Source organism: Lonchura striata, chromosome 3 (genome assembly GCF_046129695.1).
Source record: "Lonchura striata isolate bLonStr1 chromosome 3, bLonStr1.mat, whole genome shotgun sequence".
Lineage (NCBI taxonomy): Eukaryota > Metazoa > Chordata > Aves > Passeriformes > Estrildidae > Lonchura > Lonchura striata.
Window position 1 is genome coordinate 52,622,343 of NC_134605.1, and position 24,987 is coordinate 52,647,329.

The 24,987-nt window shown below is 39.8% G+C and overlaps 2 protein-coding genes across 4 annotated transcripts in view; both read left to right on the plus strand.

The window, feature by feature from the left end:
- The first annotated feature begins 7,682 nt into the window (after positions 1-7,682).
- GJE1 (gap junction protein epsilon 1) lies at positions 7,683-11,276 on the plus strand. The gene is made up of 3 exons (XM_021553057.3): positions 7,683-7,780; positions 8,374-8,556; positions 8,949-11,276. The coding sequence occupies exons 1-3, from the start codon at positions 7,742-7,744 to the stop codon at positions 9,342-9,344; spliced, it is 618 nt and encodes a 205-aa protein (XP_021408732.2). The 5' UTR covers positions 7,683-7,741; the 3' UTR covers positions 9,345-11,276.
- A 2,904-nt stretch (positions 11,277-14,180) lies between these two features.
- Positions 14,181-24,987, plus strand: part of VTA1 (vesicle trafficking 1) — a 37,446-nt gene continuing 26,639 nt past the window's right edge. For 2 of the 3 annotated variants that reach the window (XM_021553166.3, XM_021553167.3), the window contains exon 1: positions 14,181-14,336. In XM_021553166.3, the coding sequence (XP_021408841.2) occupies positions 14,228-14,336 (109 nt within the window). In that variant the 5' untranslated portion in view covers positions 14,181-14,227. The remainder of the gene's footprint in view (positions 14,337-24,987) is intronic. The other variant, XM_021553168.3, reaches the window with a different exon arrangement.

Sequence of the window (24,987 nt, forward strand, 5' to 3'; positions counted from 1 at the left end):
CTAGATAAGCTGATGATAAACTTTACCACTAAGCAGCTCATCAGAATCATCACAGAGCTCCTCTGGAAGTGATTCTTGTTACTGATCAAGTTCCTTCCACACAGTTTTAAATTCAGCTCCCTCTGAGGCAGCCTTACTGATGGCTTACATATTTATATAAATTGCTGTGACCCTCCATTTTGTTGAGCATATGTGAAATTTTCTAAGATCATGATAGTCACATTTCTGTTAACACTCCAGATCTCTCTTTTTGGTTCCCATTGGCTGGATCCAATATAAGTCTTTAACTCTCCAAGTTTAACACTCTGTGTATAGTCCTTTTGCTAATTTGTTTGAAAACAGGTTTATATATCAGCAAACAATATGATTCCCATTGGGAGAATAGTTTAAATTCAACTTGTCGTTAATATTGATTTTCTTGGGACAGGGGGAAGTTGAGTCTTTTTGCACTTTAAAAACTTCTATTGATATAAACTTATTTCAGTTTGCATGGAGAGAGGTGAGACCCACTGATTTTTGTTTCACAACACTACCACTCCTGCTGCTGCCTTTCAGGAGAATTTCTTCTATCCTAGTGAATTTTATCTGTCCTTTAGTCCACAGGATGGAATTCTTAAGGTTGAAGAAATAGAAATACTTTCAGTAGAAATTTACATTCCTGATTTTTATCAGTACTTGATTTTATCTACTCTATATTTTTTAGAACTCTAACAGCAAGGAAATAAGCTTTGAAGAGAGTGACTCCAGCTCAGGGAAACCAGAAAGTTAGATAATGCTTAGACTGCAGTATGAATATGAATCAACCAGTTATTATATTCAACCAGTATAAATATAATTTCCTGCAGAGGTAAAAAGCTGTGTGTGGGGAAGATCCACAGAGCCTGACATAAACCAGTTGAATTCAGATCGCCACATACAAACTGTTCATCATTCTCTTTTCAAACAAGAGACTACCCATGCCTAGATGTTATTTCAGATTGCAGCCTAGAGATAATTTCATTGTGCAGCTCTGACAGTATTTGGCACAAGAGTGAGGGAGAGAGTGCCATAGGTGAATCTTCCCAGTGGGAAAGAAATTGCACAGGCATAATCAGCCACCACAGATGGAGTGCATGTGGGAGTGCAACACCATAGGGGAGAAACCACAACCACTTGGAACCATGAGAGGAAAAACTTCTTCATCAGTAATTCCCAAATGTAGGGATTCATAATCAGCTCATGTAGGAATGAGGAACTCATGTGCACATATCTCAAAAATGCCCTCTACCGAGAAGTGGGTCAGACAGGAAAAAACACTCTTTTCACACATTTATGCAGCTCAAGGCACTTGATAATTCCAGAGCTAATTCCAGATTTGCACATCACAACACGTGTAATCCCAGGAAGAACCAAGCATATCTGCCACCAAAACTACTTTAGATAAGTATGTGTACTTGCACATTAAATGAAAACTGGGTTCAATGGAGCCCTGAAGTGATCATGTTTGAAGGCCTGATAATCAGTCAAATTTTTAAAAGAAACAAAGCAACAACCAAGGAACAAATACTACCTGAATCTAAAAACTGAGCATTAGGAACCAAACCTTCAATAAATTTTGTAGTATCACACACCAGTAGGTACAGCTGGAAAGTGGGCATGCATTGTAGCAGAGAGTGACTTCTTCCAGGCAGTCAAATGTACAATAGCCTAAAGTAACTCATGGGTTTTTTTCTTGTTATTTCAATAGAAGCTTTCTTATCTGGATGGAGGGAACTCTGCAAAACAAAATGGAAATTCAGGTGCTTCTAGCACTAGACAAAGCTGGAAAGCTGGCAGAACTGGATTTCTTCAATATTCATGCAAATTCTCTTTTGGGAAAAAAAACCTTATCCTATTGATACCAATTCAATTTTTGTACCATTTTCATGGTGCTGATTTTTTTCATGGCACAAGGGTAACAGGTGCTGTTACATTTAACCACATTAATAAAGGAATTAATTGGGTGCTTAATGTTAAACATGCAGGTCATCCCTCTACGCACAACTGCAGCTTTATGCATGCATTTAACTTCCATTTGTTTTACTGTATTCATTCAGTAGGACTTCAACTCATTAAAAGATTAAAGAGCAAACCGCTGAGCTGCAAACTGGAGTCAAAATCCAGGCTTCAGACTCACTTAGAAACAAATGTGATATCAACATCTTCCATCCCATTTGTCCATGATAGAAAACTAACAGACAGCTGCTCCTACAGATTCAAAACAAATAATGACTTTCTGTCAAGGAAGTCTCAAGAAATGGCTTGACTTCCCTCGGCAGACTGCACTCAAAAGGACTGCACAATGCCAGCTTACTCTATTTGCATCTCAAGTTATTCTCCTAATATGGTGTTAAGCACATTATTGAGCACACATGATAAAAGAAAAACATTGCTATTAGTTCCTCCTAGCAAAGATAATGGGATTCTTGTGCTTGAGCTCACAGGACACTGGAGCCACTTCAAAGAAAGTGACAATATTATTGTGGACCCATTCATCACACTCAGTGGAGATTTACTGCAGACAGCCATGGAGTTTGTATTTGGTTCATCTGACAACCTCTCCAGAATTATTTTTTATTTATTCCTTACATGTTCATAGAAAAAAAAAAAAAAAATCAGAGCATTGCCAGCTAAGTCTTCTTTAGCACCTTTATCACAGGACAGAGATTCAAGTGTCTATACTGTTACTAAGGCTGATTGTTCACATTTAAAAATAATTAAATTATTGAAATATTACTGGTATTAAACATGCTGAACTAATTTTTAGTCATTTCATAGTACTGTCGTAACACTAGAATTGCATTTGGATTATAATTAAGCTCCATATGTATTGAAAAACAATTCACTGTAACCAAAATCACTGCATTTTGGTTAAAATTAGTCACCACAATGAGAACCACAGTACTTTACTGCAGATCACACACCACTGAGAGACATTATTGCTTTTAGCTCATTTGACATACACAAACCTCAGCATTTTCTCTATGCAGCAGAGCAGTAGATTGCATTAAAAACATCTGGAAACCCAGTCTGAGTGCTACCAATACAGCATCTTTTACAGTGCTCCAGGGGACACATTTAATTAACTGCCTGAACTAGGAGCTCTAAATAACTTATTAATTACTATATTTATATATTATATTATATTATATTATATTATATTATATTATATTATATTATATTAATCAGCAACTAATTAATTAACTGTAAATGCACTTATTGGAGTACTTTTCACCTTTTTTGTAATTTACCTACTTCAGTGGATGCAGGTTGGGTTCCCTTTACAAAGGATGTTCTGATGTCTTAAAACAGTTATTTTGACCATGTCATTAATACAGTCATTGAGGCACCTTTTAGAGATACAACAGCTAAATCTATGCATACAATGAACACCGATTCCCATCATTTCCCTTCTGCCTATGCTTCCATGCCTATGAGCATCCATGACAGAGGAACTGCGGGCTGCCCCAGACCAGGTCCAACAGGGTGACCCACTGCTGGCTAGTAAACAGGTGCCAAGACAGAGTAATGAAACTCCACCAAAGACGAGAGGACTCTCAAGCTGTTAAGATCCACATGGATTTATTGAAGGAGAGGCAGAGGACAGGGGAACAGGAACAGGGAGACAACCTCACATGAAGGGGAAGGCTACAAGAGAAACTGGGGAAGGAGGGGCCAGGGTATTTAACTGGGGAAAGATCGGCCTGTTTAAGGTATAAACTGCCCAATGATGGAAAGGTTCAGGGGAGGAGCAGGGATGGGGTGACATGAACAGGACCAATGAGGGAGAAGGGAAGGAATGGTTTTCTGAGGGAACCAATGGGGGAACCAAAAACAGGGAATTTTCTGGAATTGAGGAGACTACAACAAATGATAGCCATACACTCATTTACATGAGGGAGCAGTGAGCTCTGGGAAAATGCCCTGCCTTAAACAATTGCAGTCTCCCAGGGCATTCCTGAATTGGTCTCCCCAGGGGCACCTCCCACATCTCCCCCTTTTCTGTTTATTAAATAAACGTCCCCCAAAGTCTTTACAAGGGTCCTTTTAAAAAAAACGTCAGGGCGATGGACACTATGAAAATTTTAAGATCCACAACAATCCTTTAAGGATTGAGGCCACCCACCCAGAGTCACCCCACTGTGTGAACATTTTATTCATGATGTCTATAGCCCGACTTTCTGTCTTGATGTTTTCCACTTGTGTCCGGATGTGCTCTTCAAAGAGATGTTAAAACAACATAGTCCCTCAAAGTCTTCACAACTGTGGCCATGGGCTAGTAATAAAAAATTGATGGTGGCTCTGTTTTGCAGTGTGGCATGCCTGGTGGTTTCCTCGTCCACCAAGAGACCTGATAAGGCGGCGGATGTGGCATTGGCCTGCTTACTAAGCCAACAACCTAGGTGAGAAAGCTCACTGAGGGCCTTGACTGTTGCATACCATGGCAGAAATATAGATGCAGCCACCATCTTAGACGTAACCCAATTATATATTTGGGGATCACAATTGGGCTCAAATTGACTGTAGGATCTCTTTTTGTGTGCCAATTGTCTCTCCCTCTTCCAATCAAGAATTTGGGTCTTGTTGGGTGTCAGAGTAGTAATCTGGCCAAGGCTACAGGGACGCCCTTCAATCTTAGAGGGGATCCCAGCCCATACACTGTCATTGCAGATAAGAAACACTCCCTTGGGGAGCTCCCTGGGAAACAAAGAGGACTCGGACAATATATCACTGGTGTAACTGCACCACTTGATCATATATGTTTTGTTGTAGGGTGAGACATTTTTGTTCCTAAAGCCTTGTAGCTGTTGCCAATCTTTGAGTGAGGGTTTTTATTTAAATATGTCACCCTTGAGGAGCCCAGTAAGTCCAATTCCTGGGGCTCCTGTGGTGCCATGTGACAAAATCCTCGTCCAATTGTCCCAGCAGTCTACAGGGTTGGGTTTCCTACCTACATAAGGGTGGTCCCCTTGTGACAGGGAAACTCCCACAAGACATGTAGAAAGTAGGTCCTCCACACTGCCCATGGCCATGCAGAAGTTATCCTGTTTGAGGGCCTTTGCAAGTTTGATCCGGATGTTTTCTTTGGGCTGTGGAACAAACCATCCTTCTACTGCTTGAAACCACAGAAAGATGATGAGTACGGTGGCAGCAATCCAAGTGCTCTGGAGTGCCTTAAGATGGTATCGCCAGGGCTGGTGTCAGCAGTGTGGCCATTGCTCTTCCAGATGCACTCCAATATACAGATTTCAAGGGGAGGGACTTGTCCACGCGGTGAGCTTGGCGGGACTTCAGGGCATCAGCGACTCTCTCTAGGGCTCCACAGGTGTCCGGTGTTAATTCACGCAGGGAGATCAGGTCACCATCTCCTCTCAGAAGATTAAAATGTGGTGCTGGTTCCTCCGTGGTTAGTCCCAGGAGAGGTCCGATCCACGTGATGGTTCCGCAGATCTGCTGAATGTCCCAAAGCGTAGCAAAAAACCTTCCAGATCCTGGAAAAGAAAAAGATTTTGTGGAGAAATTCAATCAAGTTTTGGATAATGATGAGAAACTTAGGTCCCAGCTTGAACTGTTAATTAGCCCTACATGTTCTTGTAAATGTCTGTGTGAGGGAGATAGCCCGGAAACTTGCAAATCCTAAGCAGCCAACAAATCTTTTTCTGAAAATGGTCAAATTTCTTTTGGAAAGAATTGCCCCTGTACATATTGACTCAGAAGCCGTTAGTGCACTAGCAAAATTAATGAATAAATCCATAGAGGGGACAGCTGATGATGAAGAGAGGGTGTAAGTTCTGATATTCCTATTCATGCAGGACTTGAAATTCTCAAGGTTCTGTCCTTCACACATCCCTCATTCCACTCTGCAGAGACCTATGACTCTCTACTGCAGCACCTTAGGATGGAAGATGATACAGTAGCTGAGGTAGCCGTACAGATTTTCAGGAAGATGGGTCACAAAATAGAATCAGATGTGCCATACATAAGATAAACACTAATTCCGATTTTGCATCAGAAAGCAAAAAGAGGCAATCCTCATCAGGCAAAACAAGCTGTTCACTGTATACATGGCATATTTTTAAATAAAGAAGTACAACTTGCATAGATCTTTCAGCCTCTTAGTACAAGTTTGAATGCTGATGTACCAGAACAGCTTCTAACTCCCTTGTTCTCTTTGGGTCATATTTCTATGTTTGCTCCAGACCAGTTTGCTTCTCCAATGAAATCTGTTGCTGCAAATTTCATTGTGAAAGATCTCCTAATTAATGACAGGTCAACACGTAAGAAAAATGGAAAATTGTGGTGTCCAAATGAAAAAGTCTCTGCAGAAGTACTAGCAAAGGAATATATGGCAATCTTTGCTTTGTATGCCAAAGACCCTGTGAAGGAGAGGCAGAGGATGGGAAACTAGGAACAGGGAGACAACCTCACATGAAGGGGAAGGCTACAAGAGAAACTGGGGAAGGAGGGGCCAAGGTATTCAACTGGGGAAAGATCGGCGCGGTTAAGGTATAAACTGCCCAATGACGGAAAGGTTCAGGGGAGGAGCAGGGATGGGGTGACATGAACAGGACCAATGAGGGAGAAGGGAAGGAATAGTTTTCTGAGGGAACCAATGGGGGAACTGAAAATAGAGAACTTTCTGGAACTGGGGAGACTACAACAAATGATGGCCATACACTCATTTACATGCGGGAGCAGTGAGCTCTGGGAAAATGCCCTGCCTTAAACAATTGCAGTCTCCCAGGGCATTCCTGAACTGCTTTCTGCAGGGACACCTCTCACGGGAAACAATGCTTTTTGATACATCAGCTTGAAGTCATGCTGCAGCCAGTTACAAGGGAGGCTGTCTTTTGAGTTTAGAGGTAAAAGAATAACTGCCCCTCTCTGGATTTTGTGACCTGATTTCACTTTCCTGTGCATGCCAAATAGACTACTGCGTAACACTGAGTGAATGACAAATTAGCATTTCCCTTTTACTGGTTTCCTATCTCCATCCTTCCACTCTCCATCTTCTCCCAGAACTCCCACTGGGTTCAAACCACTGAGTTGAAGTACTTCCTTGCGGCAGTTTACCAGCAGGAGTGTCTGTCACATGCGTGGACTCGCATGCACAGCTCTTCTGGAGCTGCTTCAATTCTGCATACTGAGTATGCTGGCCAATTTTTAGTAGTGATTATTGCCATAAAGCTATTTATAGCAATTGTGAAGTGGTTAATATTGTTTTCATTCAATTTCTGTTTGTTTGAATTCAGAATCGTGGATCTACAGTTCCAAGCCCTGCTGCATCTTTATGGGACTTTAAGTTATATTAAAGTTGATGAGCTCTGGACGCTCCAGCTAGCCGGCTCCCGGCTCTTCCCGCCAGCGGCAGCCCCGAGCGCGCTGCGCCAGGGCCTCAACCGGGACGGGGATGGGCCGGGGCGGGGGCGGTGGTCGGTACAGCGGGTACCCCGGGGCGGCGAAGGCCGGCGTGGGCCAGCGGGGCAGGGGCAGGTGCGCAGCGGGCGGCGGTGGCGGCAGGCGCTGCTGACGGTGCTGCCCGGGGATTATCGGCGGGCGCCGGCCGGCCCCGCTTTTGCTGCGCCCGCTGCCGGCCCGAGCGCGGGGGCCCGCCCGGGGACAAAGGGCGGAGCGAGCCGGGGCCGGGGTCGGGGTCGGGGTCGGGGCCAGGGCGGGCTCCGGCTCCGGCCACTGCCGCCCACACAGGGCACCTTCCCCAGCCATGTCCCCCAACTACATCCGGAGCTTCTCGGAGGGATGTGTGAGTACGCGACCCCTTTTGGGTCCGGCCCCAAACCGCGCGGGGGTCGCGCCGCGCCCCCGCCCCGCACGGGCTGCGGGGCCCCCGCCCGCCTGCTCTCCCGGCCCGGCACGGCGGGGCGGGCGGCCGGGGCGGGGAGGCAGTTGCCCCTCTGGGGAAGCCGAACTGTTAATTTGCGGGAATAAGTACGGCTCTAAGCATAGTTAGGTTTGATGGTGGCACGGCGGTCCGTGCTTTGCCATCACCTGACGTTATGTGAATGAATCAGTACAACAGCAAAACGAATAGACTTTGGGTCGAAGCGCTCAGCTCCGTCTGGCGCCTTCTGCAGCAGTGGAATACAGATGAAGGCACTGAAACAAATGAACTGGCAAGTGCTAGAGAAATTAACGTTTATGTAAAGTTCGTAGCATTGTATTATTAAGAATATTATTTTGTTAGAGGGCTACTGCACCCTTCATAGGCACACTGTCTTCTTTAAAGCAAGTAGAATAAAATAAATATTCTGGATAATGAAAAAGAGCTAGTAGACCTCCAACAATAACACTGTTCATTTTTGGTTTTTTATGTCGAATGAACCCTCTGATTTGCAGCTCAGGCCGCCAACAGTAATTGGACAATTCCACACTCTTTTTTTTGGCTCAATTCGAATGTTTTTCCTTGGTGTTTTGGGCTTTGCTGTTTATGGAAATGAGGCCTTGCATTTCAGCTGTGACCCAGACAAGAGAGAGGTTAATCTTTTTTGCTACAACCAGTTCAGACCTATAACTCCTCAGGTAATTATATTTTTCTGTTTTTTTTTTCATGGCAAAAATCCAATGTGAAGCAAGTAAACTGCAAAAACTAAAGCATAATTGTTCCATATAAGTACTGACTATGCTAATTATCACTAGCTTTTTTCATTAGTATTTTCCTTTTAATATCCCTTTAGCTGTGACTAAATACGGAGCTGTGTTTCCTGTCCTTCCAAAATGATACTTATGTTTCAGAACCCAACTAAACTTTTCAAATCAAAATATCACTGCTTTTTACCTTTATTGTCATCTAAGCTTTTATACATTTGATATATATTAAAAACAGACTTGCAAAATGTTATGATATGCATGTGTATTAGCTGTTCCAAAGCAGTTGTAAATGAGCTGACAGGTACATTTCTGCTACATTTTAGGTATTCTGGGCATTACAGCTGGTGATTGTACTGGTACCTGGAGCCATTTTTCACCTTTATGCTGCTTGTAAGAGCATCAAACAGGAAGATATTCTCCAAAAGTCATCCTACACTGGTTTTTATATTTTCTCTGTTTTCTTAAGGATTGTCCTTGAAGTTGTGGCTTTTTGGCTTCAGATTCAGCTCTTTGGTTTCAAAGTGAATGCAATCTACATGTGTGATGTGGGAGCACTGGATAAAAAGTTTAACATTACCCGATGCATGGTGCCAGAGCACTTTGAAAAGACAATCTTTCTTATTGCAATGTACACATTTACTGTGATTACAGTGATCCTGTGTGTTGCTGAAATTTTTGAGATCTCATGTAGAAGGCTAGGTTTCTTAAAAACTCAGTGATGTCAACTCACACTCATTTACTGCTCTGTCCACCTGCAGTTTTGTAACAATGATTTCAAACCACAGCAGAAAAACATCTTCTGCCCTCTATGCAGTGCTGCAGAAAAGACCCACACTCATGATTACTGAGACAGAATAGTCACTTGACACAGACTCCTCATCTAAAAACTTGCACACTATGAAAATAATCTTTGTTTCCATCTCAAGGTCAAAGGCACTAAAATCTCCAAGAGCAGTATATTTTCATGACCTGCCACCTATGATAGTTCTGCCTCCAGAGGAGTGTCTGTGTTTGAGGAAGACGGTTATTTATAAACACACTTCTATTCGCAGCTTTTCTGAACACATGCCATCTGAGTTAATAAGGCCATTGCCCTTCTAGGAAAAATTGCAAATTTTTTACGTGTTCTTATGGCTTGAGACTTGAACAATAATAGTGGATACTCTCTGGGTACCAGCAAGCATTCAAACATCTTCCCAAGAAGTGCCACTGAGATGCAGCCTGCAACTCAGCCCCCAGGGGCAGACTCTTGGTCAGGCTGTGGTGACAACATATCCATGGATACCAGCTTACTTTGCAGATGCTCAGCTACTGTAACCTGCTGGCTCAGAATCTCCTTTTAAAAGTGAGACAGTAGTATGGTATTCATTGTGCTGACTGCAACGCCTCATTGTGTTTTGGCTTACCATGGAGAAGATTTTTACCAATTTAGTATTGATCACATTTTGAAGGAGGAAAAGGGCATTTTAACAATTTTGCATAAGCGTCTTCAAAGTGTCAATCTTGGAGAAAGCATTTCCTAGGCCCAATCATAATTTGATTTCAATGCGTTTTGCTTGTGTGTGACTGCAGAATTGGGCCCACAGAATTTTCTGCTGTTTGTATCACATCTAACTTTTTCTTGCTCTGACTGAAATAACAGTTGGAATAACAATAGCAAGCTGCTGGAATAACAGTTAAAAAAGAATTCTGCATATTAAAATTATTTGATGAAGTAAGTGTATTGGGTTAGGTTAGGACTTAAACTTTTTATAGGCATCAAATGTTTTTTTGTGCAACAGCTTCTTCTTAAGGTCTAATAAGTATATTAAATTTAGAAGTGATTTCCTTGTGATGAAGTGAAATAAAGGAAAGAAAATAGATTTCAGAATCAGAAAGGAGGAGGTAGTTTCCTGTATAAAATTATACAAATAGCTATAATAACAATCAAACATTTTCCATCTGTTTTTCAAACATAAAAAGCTGAGATCCTGATAACATAATTTGGGCAATTTCAGAAATATTTTAAAAATTCTGGAAAAATTATTACCAACTGTTTTACCATGAAGTGTTATAGTTAATAACTCCCAAACACAGTTGAATTATCATAGCCTTGTAATTCTCACCCACAAAAGTAAACCTGCTAAATAAATGGAACAGCAAGTTTTAGGTGTTTTGGATTTGATTGAATCTGTGCCATTTAAAACAAAGTGGGCTACAACTAGACGTGTAGTTTTCTATATATGCTGATGAAGAACAAAACGAAGTATTTAAATACATTTGCTATATTAAAGCATTAATATTATTTTTTCCCTATGGAAATAAGTTATATGTTATCTTAAATGTCCAGTCAAAGATATCAGCTTTATGCAATATTAAACTAATTATTTTATATTTCCAAGCATTGCAAGTGAAATAAAAATCACTGTGCTGACTTCTTGTTTGCATAATATGCCATGTTCTTTGGTTGATACATGTTTGTTTTCACTGTATATGTCAATATACATCTGGAATTATTCTTTCAAATTGAAACTTGTAACAGGTAAAAAAATTATTTATAAAAACATACAAACTACTAAGAAAAATAATTTACTTTCATTTGCTAGGTACAGTTGTTACCAATGGTACACTTCATCAGTTATTTGTATAATAATAAAATAACTTAATCACAACCTTGTCAGTATTTCCCTGGTGCTCAATATGTCATTGCTTGTAGTTCTTCTTTAAATTTCCAAACACTTCAGAAGGGTCAGAAGAGTGCCAAAACCCACAAACCCTCAGGAGTACTTTAAGTTCTTGTTACCATCAAGAGCCTTGGAGAACAAGTACTGGGATGGGACTGTCTGAGGATCCCTGGAGTGCTTTAGGAGCTGCGTTACTCACCACCATGGCCTTTCTCTTTGTGGTCAAATTCTGGAACATATTAAAAATTATCCTTCTTCTAAATCAGATACACTGATTTTTTTTTCTGCATTTCCTGTGGAGTTAAAATTGTCAAATTCCTCACTCTTTAATTAAAAAAAAAAAAGTGCATTATTGCCTTTTACTGCAAATGTTTTTCTATGCCTGATTCTGCCATTAGTTTCTGGAACACGTTGATGGAGATACTATGTCCATGTAAAGAAATCATTTCCCCATGGATGTCAACACTTCTCTTTCCTATATTTGCCATTTGTTTTCCTGGTGCTCATTGTGTTCTCAAGTGAGTATAAACTTTCCTTTTGCTTAGTCTTCCAAACTCCCACCACTTTCATCATTTACAGTTTTCTATCAGCTTCCTTCCACTCTTACTCCCTCCGAGACTGACATGCCTTCATGCATTTCTCAGTGTTGAGCTGATTTTTGCTCAAAGGCTTAGCAAGTATTTGAGACGATCATAAGGCTTTTTTGTTTTGTTTTGTTTTTGCCATTAAAAAGGAATTTATAATACAGCCGGGGATTCTTTGATTCAATTCTATTTCTTTACACAGTGAACATGAAGTCCTGTCTCCCAGAACACTGAGGAAGCATTTTGTTGCTTATATCAGGTTCACACTGTAAGTGCTTCTTTGACTTTTTCATTGTTTTCCACCATACTCTAGCCACCTAATTTTCACAGAGAGCACTCAAAGCAATCCCCAGCTCATGTGTTTGCAGTCAGTTTTGTCTCTAGTCAGACATCATGACCATTTTCTTTCTCACATAACAAAGAGCTGTAATTGTGATGTGATTGCATTTACATCAAAGGTATAGCTGCTCTGGGCCAGCTATACCTTCCTACCAGCTTCTAGTATAGCACCACAGCATCCCAGTCCTGTAACCACTCCTTGTTCTATTCCTTTCATGGATTCCTCTCTTCTGTTCAGACATCATTTCCCTTCTGTTCCCTTTCTGGCACACTCCCATGTCAGCAATGAGACAATGCAGCCACCTCTCCTACACTGTGCCTCCCTCCAACATGCACCCTTCCTTATGCCCTGGAGCACTGACATTCTCTTCCTTCGCAAATAGATGCTTTGAGATCAAGAAGAGGTTTGGCAAAAGGGCTACCTAAAAGAAATGTAAAAATAGTTTTAACTATGCCATCAGAATGAGGTGATAGACACTAAAATAATTTACATTGCAACTTTTGAGATCCATTTGAAACCATTTTGCTTCAACAGTTCACATTTCTTGTGCTGTTCTTATCCCCTCTCTGCAAAACCAGAAATCCCTGGCGGTTCCTCTGAGGAAAACTAATCTGGGAAGTGGTGATCCTATGAGATGCATGTTCCAGGGCTGACAGACTTTCTGATAGCTGCCAGGAAGCAGCCCAGTCCTATTAGCTAGGCCATGGTAGTATTGCAAAATGTGGAATAATTTACATTTTCTTAAGAAAGGATTTTCTTTGATGTTTAATCTTCGAATACTTTCAAGCTTAATCAAGGGAGATTTAATCTGTGAAAACAGACAGACAGCAGCTAACAAGCAAGCTTTAACCGATGTCCAAGTGTTAGAAAAACAAATCACTTGGTAGTAGAATTGCCTTGTTTACCAGATTTACATTGTTTGCCAGGTTTAGAGCTTGACATCCTTCATCCATCTCAGACCCTGGGGGAGGTTAACAAAGCTTGGGAAGAAGAATGCCCACCGGTAATTGACACAAGGAATGCAGAATTTACAGGCCACAGGGCCTTTGGCAGAACTCACAAAATAAGGAAGAAACTAATTAGACCGCTCAGCTACTGTGCTGCAATCAGCTCTGACTGGGTAAAAGGTGATTCTGGCAGGGGGAAATCCTGGCCACCAACTCATGGACCAGTGACCCAAGAAACCGAGTGACTCAAATAAGAAAGCCTAACATGCTCACTAATCAGCAGAAGAAGCAAGAGAATCATTAACTAACAGAATAGAGAAAACTAATAAGAGAACTATTGCTCTCTTATTAAAAAACAAAGCAGCCTGTTTGCTAAAATGTATAAATAGTAAAGTGCTGATAGTTGGCGTGCTTGATTTATGGAATACCCCCAAACATCCAGGCTCACACCACTCTGAAATGAACAATCAGTATCTCGAGTGTGTATTTATTGTCTTGCTGCATACCAGGTAACTAATCCAATTTTTGCAGACGAGTTTTTGGAGATGAAGGCAGAGGCCCAGAAGTAAAGGTACAGCTCAGACCCCAAGGGCCTCACGGGCCTTAGCAAGCCTTGGCGCAGCCCATTGAGAAGGAGTTTCAATCTGAGAAGGGATTTTACTTGCAGGCGTGCCTGCAAAGGCCAGGTCTGCACAGCTCTCTGGGCTGTCCTGCCAGAGGAAGGGAGGCAGAAGGGACGGGGAGGGCATCACTGCTGAGCCCTGGCAGCCGGTGAGCCAGGGAGCGGCCCCGACCGCCCCCAAGTCCCAGCCCTTCCTCACGGCCGCTGTAGGGCGCGTTTCAAGCACTAAGGGGCCGCGAAGGTGGCGTTTGAGGCTGTAGGTCCCCACAGACAGACGGACGAATGGACAGACGGACGGACAGCCCCGCCCGCCCCCTCCTGGCCGGCAGGGGGCGCTCCCCGCGCGCCGCCGCCCGCCCGCCCACGGCGCCCGCGCCGGAAGCGGAAGCGGCGCGCGCCAGCCCCGGGAGCGAGACCCGCGAGACCCGCGCGCCGCCGCCCGCGCCATGGCGGCCCCGGCGCTGCCCCCGCTGCCGCCGCAGCTCAAGAGCATCCAGCACCATCTGCGGACCGCGCAGGAGCTGGACAAGCGCGAGCCCGTGGTGGCGTACTACTGTGAGTGAGGAGGCGGCCGCGGCGCCGTCCCGCCGGGCCCGGCCCGGCCGCCGCCGCACCGGGCGGGGCGCTCCTCCCCTGCCCGCCCGGCATGCCCGTGGGTGCGCGGGGCGGGGGAAGGCCCCACCTCTGGGCGGTGCGCGGTGGTCGCGGCGTGCTTGGGCTGCCGCCGCGGCCCCGCCCGCCTTTCCGCCCCTCCGTGCCTGCGGCGTTCAGCCGGTTCCGGCTGCCCGGCCGCCTGCGGGCACGGCGCCGTGTACAGTGGTCCTGATGGGACACTCCTAACCAGTACGGCAGGAAAGAACATTCAACAAGTTCCTCAGAGTTTTTGTGTTCTCCTGAAAATACCTCCCTTCTGTCATGTGTAACCCTGAATGAGTATTTTTGAGTTTGAGACTCTTTAGTGATGATAGAAGCTTTCATTTTCTTGCCGATGAGGCTTTGTCACTTTCTCGGAGTTCTCGGAGGGAGTGGTTTGCTTTTTTGTGTGCTCCTTCGCTGAAATGAACACAGCAAAACCTTACTGTAAAACTTGCAAATTAATATGTAGATTTTTCAAGCTGATGTGGTTTCTAAGCTAATGGTTGTCAGCATGGACTGTGAGCCTTTTTAAAAGATTTTGCGTAGTGAATTAAGAAATACAAGCTTGCTGTTAGTCTTAAATTTCTGTTACAGTTAAGCCACACTTGTAAAGGGGTCCAAGACTAGCAGATCACCAGTAATATATGTTTATGTTGTTGATCAGTCACCCTTAAGGAAAAGGAAGATTGGTCATCACAGGATTGGTATTTTTATTGAGATACGAGGTCATTCGAGGGGTTACTTGGCTTGTCTTCAAGAAGAATTAAATAAAAAATAGCTGTAGAACTAGTTTTTTCCTCGTAAGGTGATCTTATTGTACAGGAATGAATTAGTGAAATTCAGGTTTCAGATAGTTCTGAAAAAACTGCTGTCTGAGAATAATTTGTGAAGAATAATTTTACCTTTTCTGTGTTACACAGGAATAGTGTGCTAATGTGGAAAAGTGCAGCCCGGAAGGTGAGGTAGCCACATATTAGAACACTGGGTGTTCTCAGTAGTACTCGCTCTTTATTTACTGGGAAAACACAGGACAGGTGACACTGTGAGGCAGGAAGCACCAGCTAGGTCAAGTTGCACTGGGATTTATTTTATTTTTCATTATTTCTTTGGATTTTTCTGTTAGCTGCAGTGCATTGTCTGGCTATACAAGAGAAAGACATGCATTAGTGTAGGTGATAAAATATAAGTCTCTTCTAAACCAGAAATGTTTCAGTGTACGATCTCCACTTTTCTTTGTCTTTTACATTCTGAAACTTAGGTCTTAGTATAGAGGAAAAAAATGCCTGTGTTGGATAATTACAATTTTCTGTAGATTTGCCTTCTCTATCCTAAGTAGTGTGATTTTTTTTTTTTTTTTTCCATATGGCTACTTCAAAACATCTGGTTCATTACTGAATATAGCAAAGACTATATTCTACCGGTATCTGTTTAATTACAGTATTACATAAAGTAAAATGCATTGACACCTCTTTTTTTACTTAGGTCTTGCTCCGTTCCTTTGGTTTTTTTAATACACAAAGGAGAAGAATTTGTTTTCACTTGTATTCCACTGATGACACTTATTTCCTCCCATGTTGGATGAGTTTGTCTGGATTGACAGAAATGCAGTACTCGTGTTCCGTAGTTGTTTTTTTCTTCATTTGGTTCTGGCTTTGAAGCAAAAGTAAGGTTTATGAAACATTAATTTTTAACATCATGGGTTTGGCATAATTACATGGAATCCCAAAATATTAATTATTAATATTGCTACTGTCAAAAAAAATGTACTGTACATACTCCTAGCACGCTATGAATAATGAAAGCTTTACTAAAAAGATAGATTTTTTAGAAGTGTAGAGCAGGGTATACATAAAGATTTCAGGATTCATTTCAGATAATGTTTTGAAAGTCATGTGGATTTATGTAGGGTTAAAGCAACGCTTTTCATTAGATGCTTCACTGAAAAAAGTTCACTGAAAAACGTGAGCATCTCTTTGTGGAGCCTTTGAAATAGGTTTCAGAGGAGCTCTGTACATTTTATATAATGTATTGTGTGGAAGGAGCAGAGTGAGGAATACTCTGTGTGTGCTAGAAAACTCTTACTGTGCAGTGTTCTCTGTGCTGGTGCTTCCCCGCCAGGCTTATCTGCAGGCACTTGCCTGGCACCCTGCATGTCCCAAAACCAGGGGGCTGGTGAGGCACAGCAGAGCACACCCTGAAGGGGCTTAGTGCTCTGTCACAAAGCTGCTTACGCAGCCACTCTGTGAGGGGATCCTTGGTTAGCTAGTGGATGTAACCATCAGTCTAAGCAGTGATGTGTTTATAGCTTTGGAATGTTGCCATAAGTGGTTCATACCCCGGAAAAAGCTTCAGTCACAATATTACTAATGTTGCCATGGCACAGTAATTTGCAGTATGGGCATATGTATGCTAGGTTTTGATATATCTTAATTTTTGTTAAATTTCATTTTTATATGTCTAATAATAAGACCTGTGACACAAATTAAGCAAGTGATCTCTGGCAAGATGTGTTTGCAGGATAAAATATTGCTTTCTATAGCTTAGCAATAAAATTTTCAGAGAAACTACTTACTGTTCTTGTTAATGTTTTTGTCTCTCATCATAGGTGCTGTAGGTGTACTCTTAAAGCTGGGAATTTATGTGACAGTTACATTATTTATTTGCCTTTTTTTTCCTCTTGTGTTGTAGTACATTTTGAACATTAGCTAGCATAAATTAGCTAGCACCCAAAGAAAATACTGTAGTCCTTATCTGGTCTCTCATTCCCAACCCTAGACTGCTTTAAAAGCGAATGTTGAATTAATTGTATGATGAAAGACAATAATAAGTTATTTTTCAGCCAGGCCAACTTAGTGCTGCTTAAACAGCTGTGTTCCCATACAGACAAAGAAAAGAAACAAGACGCAGTGGCTGGGAGCAAAGGCAGGACTCCCATTTTTTGTATTGCTGGTGTATGTTGATTTACAGAAACTAATTTAATTAACATTAAACTGTTTTACACAATATAAATAGCTACAGCAGGGATTATTTGTCTTTTTCAACTGCCACATAATTTTTCACATGACAAGTAAAATGCTGAACATTTGTGTTCTTGTACACTCTAACACAACACTTCTTGTTGTGGTACTTCCACATTGCAAAAATTGAAAAACTGATTAATTGTTGGTAATCCTGTGTAATCCTTTATTGTTCATTCTTAACTTCCTTATGTTAAAAATTTACTTGAATCTAACTGTTTGACTACTTTGAAATGTTATTTTGCAGACACAAGGAGGCAGGCTCTGATAAAAAAAATCTCTGGCCTGTAATAACTGAAGAAATCGTGTCTCCAGCTTTGGCATAAGAAGTTGCACTGATGAGTTGTTTATTTTTCATTTTACAAATTGCAAGGTTTGAGAGGTAGCTCTATCTTCCAAAAACTTCAAATTTAGAATTAAAAGCAAGATTTTCATTAATGACTGTTGTTTCAACCTTCTCTTTGCATTGTTAATCTCTTTGCAAAGATAAGCAGTAGTCTGTACTTACTGAACATTGATGTTCTAATTCAAAAGTATTGAGAGAATGCCAATGAGTTGCCAGAGAAGGACTGAGGTTTCATGAACAGTGTTTGAATAGTCAATAAATTCATGTGAGAAATAATGTTTCTAGTAACTTTCAAAAAGCAAAGTGTGGTGATTTTTGCTTTACAGTCTACTAAACATCAGAAAACAATAATGTAGTATCAGTAGGTATGATCTGTATAAAAGAGGCATGAAAAAATACTCAATTTTTAATTCTTGAGATGGAAAAGCATCAGAGAAATGCTTCCATACTCTTGTATGTACTCTTCCATACTCTTAACATTTGTGGTTTTGTGAGATCAAGTGAGAGAGAAAAGCAAAAGGCAGCTTTTATTCCACATCTAGTTGACAACCTCTTGAACCAAAAATAATTCAGCTTTTAACAGAAATATCCACCTGTTAAATGTGACTGGCTTGTCACTTTCAAGTGTAGTCAGACACCTGTGAAACAAGCTTCTCTCTGCATACAAATTATAAGAGTTTTTTAGTATCATTATTATGAAAGAACAGGACTGTGAAGTTTATGGCCAGACTAAAAATTCGAGAAATATAGTTACTGTGCAATTTTACAACTGAAATACCATTATTTTTTCCTTTGCCAATCCAATTAGTCCTTCTTGATGAAAATTACTAATAATGGTCAAATATTTTGATTAAGCTTTTCAATTATTCAATTTTTATTGTATCTTTGTGCATTTGGAATGACTAATTTTGAAGATGCATGTAATTAAGAAATATTAGTAAAATTAAAAGTAACTGGTATTTGCTGTATTTGGAGATATTCAGGACATACTTAGTGACCTCATTTATATTGGGACATTGTGGAATTGAACTGCCTAAAAAAATGTACTTGTAGAATTCCATATCTAATACGATCAAATATCTGAGCTTTCTAGTTTAAATATTTGTCTTTTGTACTAGTTTTATATAGTCCATTTGTAAAAGTACATTTTCCATATTCTCATATTGCTGGTGGCAGGAAACTTTTTTGTGGGCTACTAATACAACAGATGTTTTAAAGGTTTTTATTAGAGCTTGCATACAGAAGAATAGATTTAATCTGTTCTTTACTCAGGGTAAGTTAATATGTTTAAGTTGGATATTTAAGTAAATACCAATTTCATGGTATACTGTGACACTTGTTTTGATTCTGCTATGAGTACAAGCTAAATATTTTTCTCAATTTATACTTTTCCCTTTGCTTTCTATTTTTTTTCTGCTTTCAGTCAGTCTGTTTACTTGCTCTGATTATTTCAAAGATTTGTAACTGGGGAAGACTGTGCTGTTAAAACTGCTTTGTCTGTGGAGACATTCCTACCAAAAGAGTGGTAGAAATAACAAAGATAATTGCATAAACCCCACAATCCTTGAAGCAGACTGTAGGTAGTGGCAAAAATTAAGATGATATTAACTTAAATTAAGATGATATTAACTTAAGATGATTACCTATGTAATCAAAGCAAAGCCCTAAACAGCTTTGCTTTGATTACATAGGTAATATTTTTAAATAATCTGTTCTAACAGAGATAGGAATGAGAACATAGAGAACAAGTGTACTTCAGAGGGTGAAACCTTTTCTGAGTTACATGTATTTGTGTTGAACTCCTAAATTTCACTTGTATAGCGTAAATATACTAAGCTGCATTTTTCCACCATAAAGTTCACCATTTTTTGCTATATATTTACTCAACTTGAACCTCTGGAAGTAGAATTAACAACTGTCTTTTCCTGCCCGAGGTTTGCTGCTGTCTTTGAAGAAAGGATGCATCAACATCAGCATTCTGATTTGCAGAATCACAAAGTTGCTGAGGTTGGAGGATTTTGTACATCATCTTGTGCAGTGCCCTGCTCTGAGCATAATCACTAGGGCAGGTTGGTCAGGATTATGTGCAGGCAGTTTTTGAACATCCCCAGGGATGGTGTCTCCATGACTGCTTTACATGGACAGTAGAATATTTTTTTTATTTTTAAATAGGATTTCTTGTATTTAATTTTGAGCCATTGCTTCTCGTCCTGTCACTGGACACCACTGAGAAGGGTCTGGCTTTGTCTTCAGTCCCCGCTGTCACCCTCCTCTCAGTCAGGTATTTTACACATGGTGATAAAACCCTCTGATCCTTTGCTTTTCAAGACTTAAACAGTCTGAGCTCTCTGCCTTTCCTGGTGTGACATGCCCCTAGTTTTTCATCAGCCTTGTGGCTCTTCCCATGTCTTGTACAGGGAGCCCTGGGCTGCAGGTGTGCCACACCAGTGCTGAGCGGAACAGAAAGAACGCTTACCTCAACCTGCTGGCAGCACTTCTCCTAATTCAGCTGTGGATGTTGGTAGCCAGTATGGTCAGGAGTACACTTTGGAAGCTTATCTCATGGTCACCGAGGGTGCTTTGGTTCACCTCACAGAGCAGTTTAAAGACATGAAATAGGCTTCTTCCAGTTTAAACAAGAGGGTGTTTGAGATTTGCGCTCTAATCACTAAAAGCTGTTTTAGCTTCATGACTTGATCACAACTAATCCAGAGTAGCTACCTTCTATTCACATTCTAGAGATCTCAATTGCTATAAATCCTATTTAATGTAGTTTTTCTGTTTTAATTGGAAATATTTTTAATTGGAAATAGCTGTAAAGACCAGCTTTTAAAAATATGAGTAGTTTAAATATTGTAGAAAAGCTTATATACTCTTACTCAAATCTTACAAGACCAAAATAAGTCATTAAACCAGACTGAAGTGTGGTAGTGTAGAATACAATAATTTCCTGAGATTCATAATAGATATTACTATTTGTTTTGTCATCTAACCTTAATAGTTACCAGTTGTGTTTGTCATTGGAAATTCTGTTTCACCTATTTAGCATGTCTATAATTTCTTCTTATTATAGTTAGTGAATTGTAAGGGGAGTTACTCCAACATCAGGAGTTCTAAGGAGCAGTTGAGATCGTTTTGACTTAATAAAATTTGTCTAGCATGTAACATACTATCCTGTTATCCACTCATTTTCTTCAGTAACATTTAGAATACTATAGAAGGATCTGGGAGGACAAGAGGGTCTATCTTCTGTTGAGTTTCTTAACTATATTTTTGTAGTCTTAGTTTTCCCCACTTTTGCATTATATTTTTTTTTATTACAGATTTCCCCAAGTTAATTCTAGTTGAAAATAAGTGTTTGAAATTAATTTTGTTTCTCTGGAATCTTTGAATTCAGGCAACTTGGACTTAGCCATATAGAAATATATTTATGACACATTCATGTTTATGAGAACAAGAGTAATACATTTTTATATAAAAATGTTTCCATTAGTTTTGGATTCGAGTAGAATTCAATTTAATGTCTTTGTGGCCTTTGCATCCCACATTTGTATTCCAGCTGTTGACTTCCTGTACTGGGCATTTAACAAGTGTTTTTCTGTCAGTGGTTTGACAAAGGGATGTAGAATATGAATGAGTAATAAATTATGGCCTGGTAAAGGTTTTATCCCTTAATCAGAATCAAAATATTGCTAAAATTTATTGCAATGTTATTTGTTACTATTTTATGTCACTTTTTACTATCAAATGTCAAAAATATTAGAGTTGCTAATAATTTATTTTCTATGCTAGAGAATTAAATACACACAGGAAAAAAGTATAATCTTTTGATCCTGTTAGACCAGGAAAAAGAAAGATGGGTAGTAGGACAGAATTTAGAAGATAGAGAATCAACCTATTGTGCATACTTGTTGGCTGGAACTTTTGTTCTCCAGTATTTTTTACTTGGCACAAAGTTAGTTTAAAATGGGAGCGAGGGGAGTTTCAGTTGTTATCCAAACATAAATCTGGAGTAACTTACTGCGTATGAGGAATGAATGTCTGGCACATACTAGAGACAAAATACTTGCTCTGAAATTGTGCTGTGTATTAGCAAAGGAAAAATAACATGGTATTACGTGACATAAAGGCAGAGAAGTTTCTGTAAAACTCACTGTATAATTCCAGCCAGCACACCCACACTTAGTATTTACTGAACAAAGATTAAGGGCAGCAAATCAAGATGTATATTTTGTAGTTGTCTTGGCAAAACATTTTTGTGAGAATGATTACTTGCCAAGTCTTTATGAATTTGAAGATAAATGTCCTGTCTACAAACTCTGAGCAAACTCTCTTAGTTAATAATTGGCAAAACAGTTGTGTCTTTGTGTGCAAAATTACAAGTGACTTTAGCTCTGCTTCTGATGTTATTTAATATTTAAACATTAGCTCTCTGTAGCCTCCTTTACCTCCTTAGTACTTTAACTTCTGCACATACAGTACTACTTTGTTGGCCACATAAAATTATTTTTTTGCTACTTAGTTTGAATAGAGGGGGCAAAAACCAGTTGTATCTATTATAAAACTGGGTGCATAAAACAAAAAGGTGGAATAACTTCATTCATCTGTTCCCAGATATTCCAGATCATAATCATAAATAGTGAAGAGAGATAAGAAATACAGATCACTTAATTCCAAGATTGTTTACATTCTTCATATAAATTTAGCCTTTAAAACATTAAATTTTTTGCAGCTACATTGTATGGGTTTAGTTTTCTTTTACATCAACATTTTCAGAAGCTTGGCTCTTCACAGAGGATTTTCTTTTATTAGAAGTTCCTAAACAAATGCCTCCTGTAAGTCAAGTTCTTTAGTTTTAACCGTGTGTTACTGGTCATTAGGGACATGCACTTTAAACATTTTGTTCAATATATAGAGAAGTTCTGAAGAGAAAGCTAAAATTATTTTGATGTAAAATGGTCTTTCAAGTGTGGTATTCTATAAGGTAAAGCAGTGCATTTGTAATAAATAACATTTTGAGGATTTCTTTCGTGGCATCTGTATTGTTCAGGAGATCACTTTACACTTACTAGAAATTGAACCACTTCCATTAAAGTAAAAGTTTTGTGATTTAGCAAGCATAGTAATAATAATGTCCATTGCTTTTGCAATATTGCAGAAACAAGAACAACTGTATTTCATGGAATGTAAATAATTTGTTTTCTTCTAGATGTGGAGGAAGAGGGCAACTGAACTCCTGTCACTGTTGACTTTCTTAGTGGAGATCTTGAAGGCAGTAAACTTTTGACCTCTCATTCATGAGTTATTTGCTACTGAGATTACTTGTCAACATAAACATGGAGGACAGTTCTTTGACCATTAATTGCTAGTTTAAAATTTGACTGATTATATTAACAAAGGAAAGGTATGTTTTGCTCTTGCTGCTGAAAATTTAGTAATGAGGTGCATTTGCCCGTTTGCTGCAAGTTAGGCAGGTAAGGGACATTAATAGATTTCCTTCACTACATGAAAACATATTTTTCAGTTACAATCATGTATCTTTACAATAAGTAATACTTGTGTGATCAAGCACACACAAAAGATATGCAAGAGAACACCTTAAATGGCAAAGGTGGTAGTTCAAAATAGTCTTACAGGTAGTCTTCTTGTAGAATACTTGGGACATTTCAAAATTAGAGCAGAGAAGATAACAGCAGACACAGATGTGGAGGAACTTGCATTTGGAAATAGATTAAATTTTTTTCCTTTTGAATATGATATAGTAATACTCAAAAATGGAAAAAGTATAACTAGTAGATGCTTTTTCCTGTCATCAGCAGTAAGGCAAAGGATTGCTTACTGCTTTCAGATTCACTCCCATATTGCTCTTCATACAGATAATTTCAAAAGCAAAATTTTAAACCATTAAAAGGTTATTATATTTATTTTAGTATTGTCTTTCAAGATAAATACCAATTTATTTCCTTCTCTTCATAGAAATTTTTTTCTTTCTCTAGAAATCCCCAATTCTTTCAGTTTTTCAATTATTTCACCTTCTGTTTGATTTGTAAGTTTAATGATAGGAGTTTTCAATCCCAAAGTCCTACTTCTGACTAGAGCAGCTCTGAGTAAAGTAGTAAGTGTACCTAAACATGTTTAACATTCTGTGTGTCACTGAGATGAGATTCAAACTGGTAGAGTGTACTTTTCTTTTCTTTCTTCAGTTCATCAACTGAAACAGATGTTTGTGGAGATTTTGACTGGTGGTGTCTGCTTTGCATTTCCTGACCTGAAGGTTCCCTCATCTTTCATTGAAATCAAGTTTTATCAGTGTTTTATCAATAATATCTGAGTCAAGACTTTTTTTGGCTCTGAATGCTACTAGGTAGTGATGCTTTGTCAATAGTTGTTTTCACAGACATTGTGCTCTTTCTTGATGACCACTTAATTGACAAAAAAAGGAGTAGCTTTTGCTTGCCTTTATAGGAACAACAGCCTCATCAGAGGCATGTGTCTGCACCAGGTTAGTTCTTCTTTCAGAGTAAGTGTATGTGAAGAAGTGAGCATGCAAAAATTACAGACTTCAAAAACTTTTAAAGATCACAGTTGACTCTCTTATTCAGTAACTGAAGTGTGCTTTGACCTTTTGCTAGTTAATAAGATCTTTCAGGAAATTTTAACAATTTCTATAGGCAGTGATACAAAGTGGGACTTGGGGGCTGCGTGTAGTAACTGTCTACTGTGGTCTGTTCTGTGGTACAGCAATATAATTGCTGTGACAGGTGGAACACATTTAATCTTATCTCAGGTGACATTAATGGTCTGTCTCTAGGATGTCTCTGTTCCTGGTATCTTAGAGCTGCTGCTGTGAGAGCACCTTCACTCTTTGACAGTCTGTGCTTTGGATAATAGTATTTGATTTTTAACAACCTACGACCCTTGGGTACCTTGGTCGTAAAATCTTTTGTTAGGAGGAAGGTGTTGGTGTGGAAGATTTCTTGGTGTCACCCACAGTGTAAAGTTATATATAGACAAGAAAAACAATTTTCTTGTTTCTCTAACTGTTGTTCTCTGACATGTGATTTCTATGTGTTCGAGAGTTGTTCTGCACTTGTTCATTGGAGTGCCTGAAGGAGTCTTAGTCTTTTTAAGCCACTGAAATCCTAATTGGGGAGAGAAGTGTTTTTTTCAGGGCTTTATACAAAGTGTACAGATGTCTCAGTCCTGT